Source organism: Mobula hypostoma, chromosome 16, assembly GCF_963921235.1.
Source record: "Mobula hypostoma chromosome 16, sMobHyp1.1, whole genome shotgun sequence".
NCBI lineage: Eukaryota > Metazoa > Chordata > Chondrichthyes > Myliobatiformes > Myliobatidae > Mobula > Mobula hypostoma.
This window is the reverse complement of record NC_086112.1, coordinates 23,104,421-23,123,705: the sequence shown is the minus strand read 5'-3', so window position 1 is coordinate 23,123,705 and position 19,285 is coordinate 23,104,421. Positions and strand designations below refer to the sequence as shown.

Genomic DNA, 19,285 nt, shown 5'->3' with positions numbered 1-19,285 from the left:
TTATTTTCTCCCACTGAACCTGTTAATCCATCTTGCCACTTCCAATAGATTTCATGGTTTCTTATCTTTCTTGACAACCTGTTATGTGAGACGGCCAAATCCACTTAGATCCAATATGGTACATTCAATGACCCACCTTGTTTCCTCCTCAAAAAAGTCAATTATGTCAGACGTGATCTTCCTTCCTGCCAGATTTACAAACTTGTTCTCTGCTCCACGTTGACAATACGGTACTGTGCAAAAGTCTTAGGCATATAGCTAGGGTGCCTAAGACTTTTGCACAATATTGTTTGTCCTCATGTTAGCAGATGGAGTATAATGATATGAGGTTGTCTACTTTGGTAGAAAGAATAGAAAAACAAATCATTATGGACCAAGATATGAATCTCCTACTACATGAAACAAAAACAGAAGCAATCAAGAAGATTAATGGAATGTTAGCTTTTTTCGAAAGGGGTATGCAGTATTAAAGTATGAAGGTTTCAATGCAAATTCAGAGTGCTAGCAAAACTGCCATAAGTAGTATATATGGTTGCAAACACGAGGAAATTTGCAGACACTGGAAATTCAAGCAACACACAAAGTTGCTGGTGAACGCAACAGGCCAGGCAGCATCTCTAGCAAGAGGTACAGTCGACGTTTCGGGCCGAGAACCTTCGTCAGGACCAACTGAAGGAAAAGTTAGTAAGAGATTTGAAAGTGGGAGGGGGAGGGGGAGATCCAAAATGATAGGAGAAGACAGGAGGGAGAAGGATGGAGCTAAGAGCTGGACAGGTGATTGGCAAAAGGGATAGGAGAGGATCATGGGACAGGAGGCCCAGGGAGAAGGAAAAGGGGGAGGGGGGAAAAACCCAGAGGATGGGCAAGGGCTATAGTCAGAGGGAGAAAAAGGAGAGACAGAGAAAGAATGTGTGTATATAAATAAATAACGGATGGGGTACGAGAGGGAGGTGGGGCATTAGCGGAAGTTGGAGAAGTCAATGTTCATGCCATCAGGTTGGAGGCTACCCAGACGGAATATAAGGTGTTGTTTTAGTCTTCATATTTATGGAGTGATGTACTTGCTTTGGAGACACTGCACAGAGGTTCCCTATGTTGATTTACAGATTGAAAGGGCTAATACAGGAAGAAAGGTTGAGGAGTTTAGGTCTGTACCTCATGATGTTCGGAAGAAGAACAGATTATTGAAATTTATAATGTCCTGAGGGGGGATTGACAACATGGATGTTGAAGCGGTACTGCTCCTAGAGGGGCTTCTAGAAACAAGGAATACAGTTTCAGAATAAATGGTCACCCACTTAAGAGGGGGGTTGAAAAGGATTCCCCTCCCCTCGAGTGTTGTAAATCTCTGGCATTCTCTACCAAAACAGTTGTGGAGGTGGAGTCACTGAATCTATTCGTTGTGGAGAGTGACGTATATTTAAATTACAAGGGAGACAAGGGGTGAGAGCAGAAAACTGGTATTGAAGTTTAGACTGAATCAGCCATGAATGGTTCTCCTGAATGGTGGACTAGGGTTGAATGTCAATTGGCTTACTTCTGTTAATTTTTTCTCTTTTGGACTTGTTATATACTGATTTAAACTTTTCTTTTGAAAACATTTCAATAATTCCTTCTGTATACTCTTTATTCTGATACTATCTCAATAATGTTACAGTTGTTAAAATTCCATGCCATAACTGGTTTGTTACTTCTGTGCTTCTAGCAAGATTAAATTTTTAGTCAATCCATTGACTGTCACAGGTACCTGAATTACATCTCTCCCCACCGTGTTACTTGTAAAAATGCCATCCCCTTCTCTCAGTTCCTCTGTCTCCACTGCATCTTCTTTCAGGCTGAGGCCTTTCATTCCAGAACTAAGGAGATGTCCTCTTCCTCCAAGTAAAGGGGCTCCCCTTCCTCCACCATCAACGCTGTCCTCAACCGCATCTCTTCCATTTCACACGTCTAACCTCACCTCACCAGGGATAGGGTTCCTCTTGTCCTCACCTACCACCCCAACAGCCGCCGCATCCAGCACACAATTCGATGTAACTTCCGCCACCTCCAACAGGATCCCACCACCAAGCACTTCTTTCCCTCCCCCTACTTGCTGCTTTCTGCAGGGATTGCTCCTTATACGACTCCCTTGTCCATAAGACCATAAGACAAAGGAGCAGAAATCCACCATTCAGCCCATTGAGTCTGCTTTGCTATTTTATCACGAGCTGATCCATTCTCCCATTTAGTCCCACTCCCCCGCCTTCTCACCATAACCTTTGATGCCCTGGCTGCTCAGATACCCATCAATCTCTGCCTTAAATACACCCAATGACTTGGCCTCCACTACTGCCCGTGGCAACAAATTCCATAGATTCACCACCCTCTGAATAAAAAAATTTCTTCGCATTTCTGTTCTGAATGGGCGCCCTTCAATCCTTAAATCATGCCCTTGCGTACTCGACTCCCCCATCATGAGAAACAACTTTGCCACATCCACTCTGTCCATGCCTTTCAACATTCGAAATGTTTCTATGAGGTCTCCCCTCATTCTTCTAAACTCCAAGGAATACAGTCCAAGAGCGGACAGATGTTCCTCATATGTTAACCCTCTCATTCCCGGAATCATTCTAGCAAATCTTCTCTGTACCCTCTCCAACATCAGCACATCCTTTCTTAAATAAGGAGACCAAAACTGCCCACAGTACTCCAAGTGAGGTCTCACCAGCACCTTATTGAGCCTCAACATCACATCCCTGCTCCTATACTCTATTCCTCCAGAAATGAATGCCGACATTGCATTCACCTTCTTCACCGACTCAACCTGGAGGTTAACCTTAAGGGTATTCTGTATGAGGACTCCCAAGTCCTGTTGCATCTCAGAACTTTGAATTCTCTCCCCATTTAAATAATAGTCTGCCCGTTTATTTCTTCTGTCAAAGTGCATAACCATACACTTTCCAACATTGTATTTCATTTGCCACTTCTTTGCCCATTCTTCTAATCTATCCAAGTCTATCTGCAGATTCTCCGTTTCCTCAGCACTACCGGCCCCTCCACCTATCTTCGTATCGTCAGCAAACTTAGCCACAAAGCCATCTATTCCATAATCCAAATCGTTGATGTACAACGTAAAAAGAAGCGGCCCCATCACTGACCCCTGTGGAACACCACCGGTAACCAGCAACCAACCAGAATAGGATCCCTTTATTCCCACTCTCTGTTTCCTGCCAATCAGCCAACGCTCTATCCACGTATGTAACTTTCCCATAATTCCATGGGCTCTTATCTTGTTAAGTAGCCTCATGTGTGGCACCTTATCAAAGGCCTTCTGAAAATCCAAATATACAACATCCACTGCATCTCCCTTGTCTAGCCTATTTGTAGTTTCCTCAAAAAATTGTAATAGGTTTGTCAGGCAGGATTTTCCTCTAAGGAATCCATGCTGAGTTCTGCCTATCTTGTCATATGCCTCTAGGTACTCTGTAACCTCATCCTTGACAATCGACTCCAACAACTTCCCAAACACCGATGTCAAGCTAACAGGTCTATAATTTCCTTTTTGCTTCCTTGCCCCCTTCTTAAATAGCGGTATGACATTTGCAATCTTCCAGTCCTCCGGAAACATTCCATAATCTATCGACTTTTGAAAGATTATCGCTAATGCCTCCACAATCTCCACAGCTACTTCCTTCAGAACACGAGGGTGCATTCCATCTGGTCTGGGAGATTTATCTACCTTTAGACTATTCAGCTTCCTGAATACTTTCTCTGTCGTAATTGTGACTGCGCACACTTCTCTTCCCTGCCACCCTTGAGTGTCCGGTATACTGCTAATGTCTTCCTCAGTGAAGACTGATGCAAAATACTCGTTCAGTTCCTCCGCCATCTCCTTATCTCGCATTACAATTTCTCCAGCATCATTTTCTATCAGTCCTATATCTACTCTCACCTGTCTTTTACTCTTTATATACTTGAAAAAGCTTTTAGTATCCTCTTTGATATTATTTGCTAGCTTCCTTTCATAGTTGATCTTTTCCCTCTTAATGACCTTCTTAGTTTCCTTTTGTAAGCTTTCAAAAACTTCCCAATCCTCTGTCTTCCCACTAATTTTTGCTTCCCTATATGCCCTCTCCTTTGCTTTAACTTTGGTTTTTACTTCTCTTGTCAACCACGGTTGCATCCTTTTTCCATTCGAAAATCTCTTCTTTTTTCGAATATACCTGTCTTGCACCTTCCTCACTTCTTGCATAAACTCCAGCCACTGCTGCTCTGCCGTCTTTCCCGCCAATGTCCCTTTCCAGTCAACTTTGGCCAGTTCCTCTCTCATGCCACTGTAATTTCCTTTACTCCACTGAAATTGAGCAATTGAACAATTGTTCATCCCAGTTTGGCAAAAGAATAAATCAAGGAAGGTAGTGCACCCGTGGCTGACAAGAGAAATTAGGGATAGTATCAATTCCAAAGAAGAAGCATACAAATTAGCCAGAGAAAGTGGCTCACCTGAGGACTGGGAGAAATTCAGAGTTCAGCAGAGGAGGACAAAGGGCTTAGTTAGGAAGGGGAAAAAAGATTATGAGAGAAAACTGGCAGGGAACATAAAAACGGACTGTAAAAGCTTTTATAGATATGTAAAAAGGAAAAGACTGGTAAAGACAAATGTAGGTCCCTTGCAGACAGAAACAGGTGAATTGATTATGGGGAGCAAGGACATGGCAGACCAATTGAATAATTACTTTGGTTCTGTCTTCACTAAGGAGGACATAAATAATCTTCCAGAAATAGTAGGGGACAGAGGGTCCAGTGAGATGGAGGAACTGAGCGAAATACATGTTAGTAGGGAAGTGGTGTTAGGTAAATTGAAGGGATTGAAGGCAGATAAATCCCCAGGGCCAGATGGTCTGCATCCTAGAGTGCTTAAGGAAGTAGCCCAAGAAATAGTGGATGCATTAGTGATAATTTTTCAAAACTCATTAGATTCTGGACTAGTTCCTGAGGATTGGAGGGTGGCTAATGTAACTCCACTTTTTAAAAAAGGAGGGAGAGAGAAACCGGGGAATTATAGACCGGTTAGCCTAACGTCGGTGGTGCGGAAACTGCTGGAGTCAGTTATCAAGGATGTGATAACAGCACATTTGGAAAGCGGTGAAATGATCGGACAAAGTCAGCATGGATTTGTGAAAGGAAGATCATGTCTGACGAATCTCATAGAATTTTTTGAGGATGTAACTAGTAGAGTGGATAGGGGAGAACCAGTGGATGTGGTATATTTGGATTTTCAAAAGGCTTTTGACAAGGTCCCACATAGGAGATTAGTGTGCAAACTTAAAGCACACGGTATTGGTGTGGGTGGAGAATTGGTTAGCAGACAGGAAGCAAAGAGTGGGAATAAACGGGACCTTTTCAGAATGGCAGGCGGTGACTAGTGGGGTACCGCAAGGCTCAGTGCTGGGACCCCAGTTGTTTACAATATATATTAATGACTTGGATGAGGGAATTAAATGCAGTATCTCCAAGTTTGCGGATGACACGAAGCTGGGTGGCAGTGTTAGCAGTGAGGAGGATGCTAAGAGGATGCAGGGTGACTTGGATAGGTTGGGTGAGTGGGCAAATTCATGGCAGATGCAATTTAATGTGGATAAATGTGAAGTTATCCACTTTGGTGGCAAAAATAGGAAAACAGATTATTATCTGAATGGTGGCCGATTAGGAAAAGGGGAGGTGCAACGAGACCTCGGTGTCATTATACACCAGTCATTGAAAGTGGGCATGCAGGTACAGCAGGCGGTGAAAAAGGCGAATGGTATGCTGGCATTTATAGCGAGAGGATTCGAGTACAGGAGCAGGGAGGTACTACTGCAGTTGGACAAGGCCTTGGTGAGACCACACCTGGAGTATTGTGTGCAGTTTTGGTCCCCTAATCTGAGGAAAGACATCTTTGCCATAGAGGGAGTACAAAGAAGGTTCACCAGATTGATTCCTGGGATGGCAGGACTTTCATATGAAGAAAGACTGGATGAACTGGGCTTGTACTCGTTGGAATTTAGAAGATTGAGGGGGGATCTGATTGAAACATATAAGATCCTAAAGGGATTGGACAGGCTAGATGCAGGAAGATTGTTCTCGATGTTGGGGCAGTCCAGAACGAGGGGCCACAGTTTGAGGATAGAGGGGAAGCCTTTTAGGACCGAGATTAGGAAAACCTTCTTCACACAGGGAGTGGTGAATCTGTGGAATTCTCTGCCACAGGAAACAGTTGAGGCCAGTTTATTGGCTATATTTAAGAGGGAGTTAGATATGGCCCTTGTGGCTACGGGGTCAGGGGTATGGGGGGAAGGCTGGGGCGGGGTTCTGAGTTGGATGATCAGCCATGATCATAATAAATGGCGGTGCAGGCTCGAAGGGATGAATGGCCTACTCCTGCACCTATTTTCTATGTTTCTATGTTTCTATGAAATACCTACACATCAGATTTCGGCTTCTCTTTTTCAAATTTCATAGTAAACTCAATCGTGTTATGATCACTGCCTCCTAAGGGTTCCTTCACCTCAATCTCTCCAATCACCTCTGGTTCATTACACAATACCCAATCCAGTACAGCCGATCCCCTAGTAGGCTCAACAACAAGCTGTTCTAAAAAGCCATCTCACAGACATTCTACAAATTCTCTCTCTCGAGATCCAGTGCCAACCTGATTTTCCCAATCCACTTGCATGTTAAAATCCCCCACAATTATCATAACACTGCCCTTTTGACAAGCCTTTTCTATTTCCTGTTGTAATTTGTAGTCCACATCACTGCAGATGTTTGGAAGCCTATAAATAACTGCCATCAGGGTCCTTTTACCCCTGCAATTTCTTAGCTCAACCCATAAAGATTCTGCACCTTCTGATCCTATATCACCTCTTTCTAATGATTTAATATCATTTCTTACCAATAAAGCCACGCCTCCCCCTCTGCCTACCTTCCTATCCTTCCAATACACCGTGTATCCTTGGATGTTCAGCTCCCAGAGACATGCATCCTTTAGCCACGTCTCAGTGACGGCCACAGTATCATACCTGCCAATCTGTAGCTGTACGACAAGATCTTAACACCTTAAGGCCAGTATTTGGTACTTTTCGCTTTGGTTTCACTGCAACTTTATTGCACTGCAACTCATCCCAATGGCTACAAATTTGCCCCATCACCTGCCTGTCTTTCCTGACATCTTTACTGCTCACTATCTTAGATTTATTTCTGTTTTCCTTCCTGCGCTCTATCATTCCGGTTCCCATCCCCCTGCCAAATTAGTTTAAACCCTCCTTAACAGCTCTATTAAACTTTCCCGCCAGGATATTGGTCCCCTTCGGGTTCAGGTGTAACCTGTCCTTTTTGAACAGGTCATACTTCCCCCAGAAGAGATCCCAATTATCCAAGAATCTGAAGACCTGCCCCCTGCACCAGTCTCTCAGCCAGGCATTCATCTGCCTGATCCTACTATTCTTACCCTCGCTAGCATGTGGCACAGGTAGCAATCCCGAGATTACTACCCTGGAGGTCCTGCTTCTCAGCTTCCTTCCTAACTCCCAGAAATCTCTCTTCAGGACCTCCTCCTTTGTCCTATCTATGTCATTGGTATCAACATGTACCAAGACAACTGGCTGCTCACCCTCCCCCTTCAGAATATTCTGAACCCGATCCGAGACATCCTGTACCCTGGCACCTGGGAGGCAACACACCATGTAGGTATCTCTATCAGGCTCACAGAATCTCCTGTCCTATGACCATGGAATCTCCCGTGACTACCGCATTCCTCTTTTCCTGCCTTCTCTCCTGCACAACAGCGCCAGGCTCAGTGCCAGAGACCCAGTCACCGTGGGCGTCCCCTGTCAGGTCATCCCCCTCAACAGCATCCAGAACAAGATATTTTTTGCTGAGGGGGATAGCCAGAGGTGTGCTCTCCACTGTCCGGGCATTTCCCTTCCCTCTTTTGACAGTGACCCAGTTTTCTGACCCCTGTAGCCTAGGGATGACTACCTCCCTGTAGCTCCTGTCTTTCACCTCTTCACTTTCCCTGATAAGCAGTAGGTCATCAAGCTGCAGCTCCAGATCCCTAACACGGTCTCTGAGGAGCTGCATCTCGGTGCACCTGGCGCAGATGTGGCCATCAGGAAGGCTGGAGGTCTCCCAGGATTCCCACATCTGACACCCTGAACAAAGCACTAACCCTGCAGGCATGCTATCTAATTCTACAGAAATGAAACAGGAAAAATAAGTCTACTCACGCACTTACCTCGCCAAACAGATGAACTTTTTAAACCATTAGCTGTGAGCACCCTGCTGTTCCTGTCTGTCCAGGCCAATTCGCCGGGGGGGGCGGGTAGAGTTGGTGCTTCGCTCTTGCCGTTTACCGCTGAAGCCCATCGAAACCAAAGCCCTACACTCTGCTACCACTCAATCCGCTACCACTCACTCCGCTGCCCGCTGTATAGGGTGGTCTCTTTTTTAAACTCTCTGCGTTGTCCTGTTACGTCATGCGCCTGCGCAGTCTTGTCCTTCTTGCACTCGAAGAAGTTTTTAAAAAAACTGCCTTCCTTCAGAATTCAGCTCCCATGACGCTCTGTAGTCCCAATCCAAAAGCCGTTCGTCCCTCCCCACTGATCTCCTTCCTACCACTTATCCTTGCAAGACACCTACCCCTACACCTCCTCCCTCACTATCACTCAGGGCCCCAAACAGTCCTTCCAGGTGAGGCGACACTTCACTGTTTCCAGTGCCCCTGGTGTGGCCTCCTATATATCGGTGAGAGCCAACATGGATTGGGAGACCACTTCACCAAGCACCCACACTCTGTCCGTCAGAAGAAGCAGGATCTCCCAGCAGCTACCCAACTTAATTCCACTTCCCATTCCCACTCTGACATGTCAGTCACTCAGGTTGCAGGAGCAACACTTTACATTCCATCTGGGTAGCCTCCAACCTGATGGCATGAACATTGATTTCTCAAACTTCCAGTTATTGCCCCACCCCCTCTGCTTCACAGTCTGAAAATAAAATTTGACACAGCCCAAAGATTAGTCTGCATGGAAGGGAAATGGAAAGGTTTCCACTCAAATTCTCTCAAGTGATCAGAATTTTGGATCAAGTATGAATGACAGAAACAAAACACTTTTGAAACCTATCCTAAATTCCTCTTAATCCCCTTCTATTGGTTTGATAATTCACTCCCTTCACCGCTGATAAACAATAAATGCAAAATAAATGATTTTATAGGTGCAAAGATTACTTTGGCAGTATCACCTGGATCAATGCCATCCACTATTAAGAAGTCAAATGCAACAAGTACACAGGAATGCAATGAATACAAGGCTTGACATTGACACCCACACAGAGAATTTAGAAAGTAATTATTTTTGTAAGCAGAGTCATTAAGCAAGATTGATTGCTTTCCTTTAACAGCTTCAAAAAAAAACACTAATCCTGCCATGCGCTTTATGTGATATTCCCCTGTCACTCACTTCCACACCATTATGATTTCATTATTCACACACAGAGAAACACAGCACACAAACAGGCCCTTTGGCCCATCTATATAGGCATCCGTTAGTCTCATGAGACCATGGATTTGCACCTTGGAGGGTTTCCAGGGCGCAGGCCTGGGCAAGGTTGTATGGAAGACCGGCCGTTGCCCATACTGCAAATCTCCCCTCTCCACGGCACCGATGTTGCCCAATGGTAGGGCATTAGGACCCATACAGCTTGGCACCGGTGTCGTTGCAGAGCAATGTGTGGTTAAGTGTCTTGCTCAAGGACACAACACGCTGCCTCAGCCAAGGCTCGAACTAGCGACCTTCAGATCGCTAGACGAACGCCTTAACCACTTGGCCCATCTAGTCCACGTCAAAACCATATAATCTGCCTACTCTCAATGAACTGTACCAGGCCCATAGCCCTCCATACCCCTCCTATCCCTGTACCTATCCAGACTTCTCAAATGTTTAAATCAAGCTCACATGGACCATTTGTGCTGGCAGTTCATTCCACACTCTCATGACCCTCTGAGTAAAATAAGTTTCCCTCATGTTCCCCTTAAACTTCTCACTTTTTACCCTCAAGCCATGACCTCTGGTTGTAGTCCCATCCAATGCCAGTGGAAAAAGCTGCTTATACCCTTCATAATTTCGTATACCTCTATCAAATCTCCTCTCAATCTTCTACATTCTAAAGAATACATTCCTAACCTATTCAATCTTTCCTTATAACTCAGGTCCTTCAGACCCAGCAACATCCTTATAAATCTTCTCTGCACTCCTACAACCCTGTTTACATCTTTCCTGTAGGTAGGTGACCAAAACTACACACAATACTTCAAATTAGGCCTCACCAACATCTTATACATCTTCAACATCCCATCTTCTAATTTTATTTTCATAACTCATTATATTGATTTACAAAGGTTAATGTGCAAAAGCTTCCTTTACGACTCTATCTACCTGTGACACCACTTTCAATGAACTATGTACTTGTATTCCCAGATCCCTTTGTCCTACCGCACACCTCAGTGCCCTACTGTTCGCTGTACAAGACTTTCCTGGTTGATCCTACCAAAGTGCAAAACCTTGCACTTGTCTGCATTAAATTCCACTTGCCATTTTTCCAGCTGATGCAGATCCCTCAGCAAGCTTTGATAGCCTTCCTCACTGTCTACTACACCCCCAATCTAGGTGTCATCCACAAATTTGCTGATCTTGTTAACCACATTATCACCCAGATCATTGATACAGATGACAAACAACAACGGACCCAGTACCGATCCCTGTGGCACATCAATAGTCTAGTCAGAGAAGCACCCTTCTACTACTACTCTCTGGCTTCTTCCACAAAGCCAATATCTCATCCAATTTACTACCTCATCCCGAATGCCAAGTGATTGAACCTTCTTGAGCAGCCTCTCATGCGGAACCTTGTCAAATATCTTACTAAAGTCCATGTAGACAACATACACTGCCTTGCCTTCATCCACTTTCCGTAACTTCCTTGAAAAACTCTATAAGACTGGTTAGGCATGACGTACCACACACAAAGCCATGATGACTATCCTTAATCGGTCCATGTCTATCCAAATACTTATATATCCGGTCCCTTAGAATAACTTCCAATAACTTTCCCACAACGGATGTCAGACTCACCAGCCTATAATTTCCCGATTTCTATTTAGAGCCTTTTTAAAATAGCAGAACAACATTGGCTATCCTCCAATCCTCTGGTACCAAGGATGTTTTAAAAGTCTCTGCTATGGCCCTGGCAATTTCTGCACTTTCTTCCCGTAGGGTTCGAGAGAACATCTTGTCAGGCTCTGGGGAGTTATCCACAGTGATTTGCCTCAAGGTAGCAAACACTTCCTCTGTAAGCTGTACAGGGTCCATGAAGTTGTTGCTGCTTTGCCTCACTTCTACAGACTCTGTTTCTACCTCCCGATTAAATACAGATGCAAAGAATGCATTTAACATCTCCCCCATCTGTTTTAGCTCCAGACATGGATTACCATTCTGATCTTCCAGAAGACCAACTTTGTCCCTAGCAATCCTTTTACTCTTAACATACCTGTAGAATCCCTCAGGATTCTCTTTCACCTTATCTGCTACAGCAACTTCATGCTTTCTTTTAGCCTTCCTGATTTTTTTCATAAGTGTTCTCTTGCATTTCTTACACTCTATAAGCACTTCATTTGTTCCTACTTACATATACCTGCTATGTACCTCCTTTTTTCTCTTAACCATGGCCTCAATATGTCCTGAAAACTAAGATTCCCTACACTTGATATCTTTATCTTTTATTCTGACAGACAAGCTTTATACTCTCAAAATTTCATTTTTGAAGGCCTCCCACTTTCCAAGTACACCTTTGGCAGAAAATAGCCTGTCCCAATTCACACTTGCTAGATCATTTCTGAAACCATCAAAATTGACCTTTGTCCACTTAGAATTTCCACCCGTGGACCAGACCTATCTCTTTGCATATTGAATTTGAAACTAAAGGCATTGAGGTCACTGGATACAAAACGTTCCCCTACACAAACTTACGTCACCTGCCCTGCCTCATTCCCTAATCGCAGATCCAGTATCACAATGCTCTCTCATTGGGACTTGTACATATTGAGGAAGGAAACTTTCCTGAACACATTTGACAAACTCCATCACATCTAGTTCTTTTACAGCTTGGGATTCCCAGTCAATATGTAGAAAGTAAAAATCAACTACTATAACAACCTTATGTTTCTTGCAACAGTCTGCGATCTCTTCACAAATTTGTTCTTCTGAATCCTTCGGACTGTTGGGTGGTCTGTAATATAGCCCCATTAACGTGGTCATAACTTTCTTATTTCTCAGTTCCACCCATAACGCCTCACTAGTTGAGTTCTCCAGTCTGTTCTGACGGAGCACTGCCATGACATTTTCCCTGACTAGTAATGCCACCCTTCCTCTTTTAAACTTTCCCCTTCTGTCACTTCAAAACAACGGAACCCCGGAGTATGGAGCTGTCAGTCTTGCCCCTCCTGTACTAATTGCTCCAACATCATAATTCTAGGTGTTAATCCATGCCCTGAGGTTATCTGCCTTTCCTACGATACTTCTTGCATTGAAATATACGCAGCTCAGGACATTAGTCATACCGTGCTCAACCTTTCGATTCCTGATTTTGTCTGAGGTCTTACCAGAATCTGCCTCCGCAACCTCTCCACTAACTGTTCTGGCATTCTGGTCCCCATCCCCCTGCAACTCCCATTTACACCCCACTGTGCAGCATTGACAAATCTTCCCACTAGGATATCAGTACCCCTCTAGTTCAGGTACAAACCGTTCCTTATGTACAGGTCTCACCTCCTCTAGAAGAGTGCCCAATGATCCAAAATCTAATGCCCTCCCTCCTACACCAACTCCTTAGTCATGTATTAAACTGTATAATTTTCTTAGCTGTGGCCTCACTAGCACATGGCATTGGTAGCAATCCTGAGATCACAACCATGGAGGTCCTGCCCTTTAACTTAGCACCTAACTTCCTAGCAGCACCTTGTCGCTCATCCTTCACATGTTATTGGTACCTACATGAACCACAACCTCTGGCTGTTCACCCTCCCATTTAAGAATTGATGAAGACCTGATCCAAGATGTCCCAGGCCCTGGCAGTTGGACCTCCTGTCTGTTCCCCTAATTAACGCATCTCCCATCACCACAGCATGCCCCTTCTCCCCCCTTCCCTTCTGAGTCACAGAACGAGACTCAGATCCAACCACTGTGACTTTCCTCTGTTAGGTCAAACCCCCCACTCCCCCCCCCCAACCACAACAATATCCAAAGTGATATACCTGTTGTTGAGAGGAAAGGCCACAGGAGTACTCTGCACTGGCTCTTTAACCCCTTTTCTCTTCCTGACTGTCACTCAGTTTCCTGTGTCCTGCATCTTGGGTGTAACTACCTCTCTGTATGTCCTATTTATCACCCCTTCAGCCTCCTGAATGATCTGGAGTTCATCCAGTTCCAGCTCCAACTACTTAACACGGATTGTTAAAAGCTGCAGCTGGATGCACTTCTTGCAGTTGTAGTCATCAGGGACACTGGAAGTCTCCCTGCCTTCCCACATCTCCAAAGAGGAGCATTCCACTATCCCGTCTGACATCTCTACTGTCCTAGCTGAGCAGATATAAAGAAGGGTATTGAAAATAAAACTTAACCTAGAGTCTTTTCTTTTCTTTGTTTTCTCTGACTAAAGCCTCGAAGACCTAAAGTTTCAAGATCACCACTGACTCTGTCCACTGAGATGACAGAAGCTGCACTTGCCCCCTCCTTCCTTTAATTTGCTCTTGCTAATCAATCTCAAACATAGATCGGTCGCTGGTCAAAGGTCTATTACGCTGCCGCGATCCAGTGCTGCCGCCTTCTACTCAGGCAGTGGACCTGAGTGAAATCCCGTCTTCTCAAACTTCCGATGCCCAGATTAGTCGTTATTCAAAGCTCTATAGAAAGAACCTTTATTCAAAACTCTTTGCTGTCACATCCTTATTTTCTCCAGCACACATTACTCACCTTTTCAACACAACTACCTTTGCAAAGAGCCCCAGTTCAGCATCACTGATTGATACCTCAACTTCAAAAATCTCCTTTGAGGGTTAACTATTTCTGTGCTGTTGCAGTGTGCAACTTTGTTGCAATTATTTCATTTTTCTATGTAGACTCTACATTTAAACACTCACTTGCTGCAAATTAAACCATTACTGATATGGCTTGACATACTGAAGTATGGTTAAGAGGATGTGAATCGTCTGTACATGACAGGACCTGAATGTAGAATATTACATAATTCAGAACCTTGCCACTATTTTTAATACCCAGTTTGAAATACCCAGATGAATTTAAAATAGACTTTCTCACTAGAATGCTGCTCCTGAAATTCCATGTCAATAGCATTGGAGAAGGTAGTGTAAAGCTGGTGCCTTACTGTTAAAATTGGGAAGCTGAGTTTATTTGGAGCTCAAAAGTACAGTAACCATATGTGAGTGTTTCTTGAGGGGAATTCTTATATGGAATGTGTGAACTGCAGGGCACTGAAGGCAAAAAAAAAACTGGAAAGTGGAGTGCAAATAGTGCAGAACAAGCAATTTGTACATATCTTAACACAGTAATGAAAGTCCAGCCCACTGGGTAATTGGATCAAGTGCTATTCATCTTCATTTGTATAACTTACATCTTTCTTTAAAAGAGCAGATCGTATTTAGTGATGCAATTAGAAAGAACTTAGTCCTCACATTTGACAAAGGATATTTTGAAGTTATGAACATTAAATTTGAAAATACACTGAAAAGTGATTGCAAAGATACAGCAAAATTTTAGCACTTAAAATTTAATGCATCTCTTAATACTAAGATTTTCAAGGAAAAGAATTTCAGGATGTATATTGTATACATTTCTCTGACATTAAATATACCTATTGAACCTGTTGAAGAAACATTCATGATATATGAATAATTATAAAGTTTTGCTAACTTTCATGAAAAAAACTGAAGAAAAATGAACAGCAGTTAACACAAAACTAAAATTTGTAAACACTTCAGTATTTATTGAACCTTACTTTTAGTTTGCGGCGGGCATTAAATTCCTGAAGTTTCTTTTGTGCATTGTTCATATGCACAAAATTTGCAGCTTTTCCTGTTACCCATTGATGCTGTAGTGCCTGATAAGTAGTGAGTCGCTTCTTGGGGTCCAAAAGAATCAGCTTTCTAACCTAAAAAGCAATGTTTCATGTAAAACAAAAAGCTTACTCAAAGCTTATTCATACTATGAATAAACTCTTCTCAGGCTTCCAGCCAGGTACAGGTATCGATTTTAACCGAAGTTTCGATAACAAATTCTACCATCTTTATCAGGGATGATACCTGGGCATAGCTAGTCCAGTGGTATTTATATCCCCATTGTCCATCCCTTATTGGATAAGGATTGGTTAGTCCTTATCAAATCAGGTTTCTGCAGCCCTATCTTGCTTACAATCGAATTCCAGTTCTTACTTAAAGCAAGACCTTCGTCTTGGTTCAAATTTTTTTCCTCCAGTTTTATTTCAAGGGCTTCATTCACCAGGCAATCCCAAAAGCCATTAGCGTGGCACAGTAGTTTTATGTTGTCAAAGTCAATCCTATGGCCATTGCAAATAGTGTTCTGCTACCACCAATTGCTCCAGGTAACCCAAATGGATAAACTTCCTGTGCTCCTTGATGTGGGTTTCCACCATGTGTCCTATCTGGCCGATATACGCTACTCTGCATTCACAGGGAATCCTGTAAACACCAGCCATCCCGAGTCCTAGGTCATCCTTGACCTGCACAAGCTGTGACTTGGGCTTCCTTATGGGTTTGTGGATAGTATTAACAGGAATTAATGATAATTAATTTTCTGGAAAAAACAGGAAACCTAACAATAAGGAGAAACCCATCACTACCACCTGTCTTCCCTATATTTCCACAGTTTCTGGAAGGATAACCAGGATCCTGAAGAAATACCAAATTTATACCATCCACAAACCTGTAAGGAAGTTCAGATCACAGCTTATGCCAGACAGGACACACAGTGGAAACCTGCAACAAGGAGCACAGGAGATGTACCCGTTTGGGTTACCCAGACAAATCGGTGGTACCAGAACATTGCACTTGCAATGGCAATAAGGTTGACTTCAACGGCATAAAGCTACTGTGCCGTGCTAATGGCTTTTGGGACTGTGATCCGAAGGAAGCCATTTGTATCAGTTTTCACTGTGAAAGACACTAACAGTCTGCCAGGTGTTGAAGGGTGTGAAGGAAGAGAAGTGAGTGCAGTTACTAATACAAGGGAGAAGGTGCTCAAAAAGCTGAAAGACCTAAAGATACTATTTAAGTCCCCAGACCAGATGAACTGCACCCTAGGGTTCTGAAAGAGGTAGCGGTAGAGACAGTGGAGGCATTAGTAATGATCTTTTAAGAACCATTGGACTCTGGCATGATTCTGGAGGACTGAAAAACTGCAAATATCACTCCACTCTTTAAAACCATAAGACATAGGAGCAGAATTAGGCCATTTGGTGAGTCTGCTCTGCCATTCAATCATAGCTGATCATTTTTCCCCTCCTCAGTCCCATTCTTCAGCCTTCTTCCCGTAACCTTTGATGCCATGTCTAATCAAGAAACTATCAAGCTCTGCCTTAAATACCCCCAATGACCTGGCCTCCACAGCTGCCTGTGGTAATAAATTTCACAAATTCACCACCTTCTGGCTAAAGAAACTTCTCACCATCTCTGTTTAAGTGGATGATCCTCTATCCTGGGGCTGTGCCCTCTTGTCCTAGACTCTCCCACCATGGGAAACATCCTTTCCACATCTACTCCATCTAGGTCTTTCAACGTTCGAAAGGTTTCAGTGAGATTCCCCCTCATCCTTCTAAATTCCAACAAGTACAGACCCAGAGCTATCAAAATGTTCCTTACATGATAACCCTTTCATTCTGGGAATCATCCTCGTGAACCTCCTCAGAACCCTCTCCAATGCCAGCAAATCTTTTCTCAGATGAGGAGCCCAAAAATGTTCACAATACTCAAGGTGAGGCCTCAACAGTATCTTGTAAAGCCTCAGCATCACATCCCTGCTTTTGTATTCTAGACCTCTTGAAATGAATGCTAACATCACATTTGCCTTTCTCACCACTGACTCTACCTGCAAGTTAACCTTTATGCTGTTCTGCACAAGGACCCCAAGTCCCTTTGCATCTCAGATTTTTGGATTTCTCCCAGTTTAGAAAACAGTTTGCACATTTATTTCAACTACCAAACTGCATGGCCATGCATTTTCCAACATTGTCTTTCGTTTGCCACCCTCTTGCCCAATCTTCTAATCTGGTAAGTCCTTCTGCAGTCTACCTGTTCCTGCAACACTACCTGCCCCTCCATCAATTTTCATATCATCTGCAAACTTGGCAACAAAGCCACCCATTCCATCATCTAAATCATTGATATACAACATGAAGAGAAGCAGTCCCAACACTGACCCCTGTGGAACACCACTAGTCACTGGCAGCCAACCAGAAAAAGATCCTTTTATTCCCACATTAAGAAAGGAGGGAGGCAGCAGAAAGGAAATTATAAACCTGACCTCAGTGGCTGGGAAGATGTTGGAGCAAATTGTTAAGGATGAGGTTCTGGAGTACTTAGTGACACAGGACAAGATAGGTCAAAGTCAGCATGATTTCCTTAAGCAAAAACCTTGCCTGACGACTCTTGGAATTCTTTGAGGAGATTACAAGTAGAATAGATAAAGGGATCCAGAAGACCTTTAACACACGTCTGCTTATCAAGTTAAGGGCCCATGATATTACAGGAAAGTTACTAGCATGGTTAGAGAACTGGCTGATTGGTAGGAGACAACAAGTGGGGATAATAGGATCCTTTTCTGGTTGGCTGGGGAGTGGGGCAGAGGAGGGGAAAAAAGGATCAGCCATGATTGAATAGCGGTGCAAGCTCGATGAGCCAAATGGCTCCTATATCTTATTATGGTTTTATGGTCTAAATAAAAGTAGAGGAAAAGAATTTTAACAAAGATGAAGGTCTCGCTCTAAGTAAGAACTGGACTTCAATTGTAAACAAGGTGGGAAAGCAGAAACCTGTTTGGATGAGGACTAACAAATCAGGATGGATGGATGACGGGGATATAAATACCACCCAAGTAGACATGCCCAGGCATCATTCCTGATGAAGATGGCAGAGTTGTCATTGAAACGTTGGCTAAAGTCAATATCTGTACCCGGCTGGAAGCCCAAGAAGAATGTATTTGTCATATACGCCAGGAAAGCACAAGATCCTTCTTAATATTTTTTGCAGTAACTATAAAATAAGGTGGATTTGTTTGGGAACTTCAATTTAAAAGAAAAACACATGCTTGAAAATTTCCTTGCACCCGTCACAATCTGGTCTCAGCCAACATAACTGAGAGCTCCCATTTTGAAAAGAACACTCAATATGGGAAAACTGACTGTGCAATCATGAGATTTGAAAAGCTTCCATAAGCAAGCCTGAAGCCTGTGCCCTTACTGCAGAGTAGCTACTTGCCATATGTCACCTTCACCAGGCATATGCCCGACAGAGTGGGAGAAACAGTCCAAAGGCAGATCAGAGGCAGTCCAACAGCATGGGAGATATGGGACAGCAGTGGGTAGGTACAACATCAAAGGAAATGTGGCCCCAGCTGATATCAAACTGCACAGTTTGGGAAGGCTTAACTGCTCATAAACCAGTCTAAACATCAAACTAGTGATAAATCGGATTAAAGTAAACTAACAGACTCTGGCCACTTCAAAAAATTCCTAAGAAAATCAACGTAGAGTATAAAGCAGGCTAAAGTAAAGCTTCCAGTCCTGCAAGCCCATATATTATATGATATGGATGTCTGTTTTATTCCCAATGCACTGACTCTACATCCTTAAGTTTCCACCAGTCAATCAGTCCTCATCTCACACTGTTGTATTGCAGGAAATCCATCTACCAATGCACATCACCATTTCAATAAGAACCACTAACATTCGATTTTATCATTAAGCAATGTCTTCTCTCTTGCTCTCACTCTCTCACACACACACACATCCACACACAGCTACTTTCAACACGAGGAATTCATGGGGTTAATGACCAAACCCATATGTAAACCACCTGCAAACTTATAGATAGAGCTAAAGCAGAACCTGGCCATTCAGTCATGAGTGTACAGGGAGTAGAAGAGGGGTCTGACAGCGCAACCTTGCGAAGCACCAGTGTTTC

General features: G+C 43.5%; 1 protein-coding gene across 2 annotated transcripts in view; it reads right to left on the bottom strand.

The window, feature by feature from the left end:
• camk4 (calcium/calmodulin-dependent protein kinase IV) overlaps positions 1-19,285 on the bottom strand; it is a 115,058-nt gene that overhangs the window by 3,186 nt on the left and 92,587 nt on the right. For both annotated transcript variants that reach the window (XM_063069152.1, XM_063069153.1), the window contains one exon: positions 15,088-15,240. In XM_063069152.1, coding sequence (XP_062925222.1) covers positions 15,088-15,240 — 153 coding nt within the window. The remainder of the gene's footprint in view (positions 1-15,087; positions 15,241-19,285) is intronic.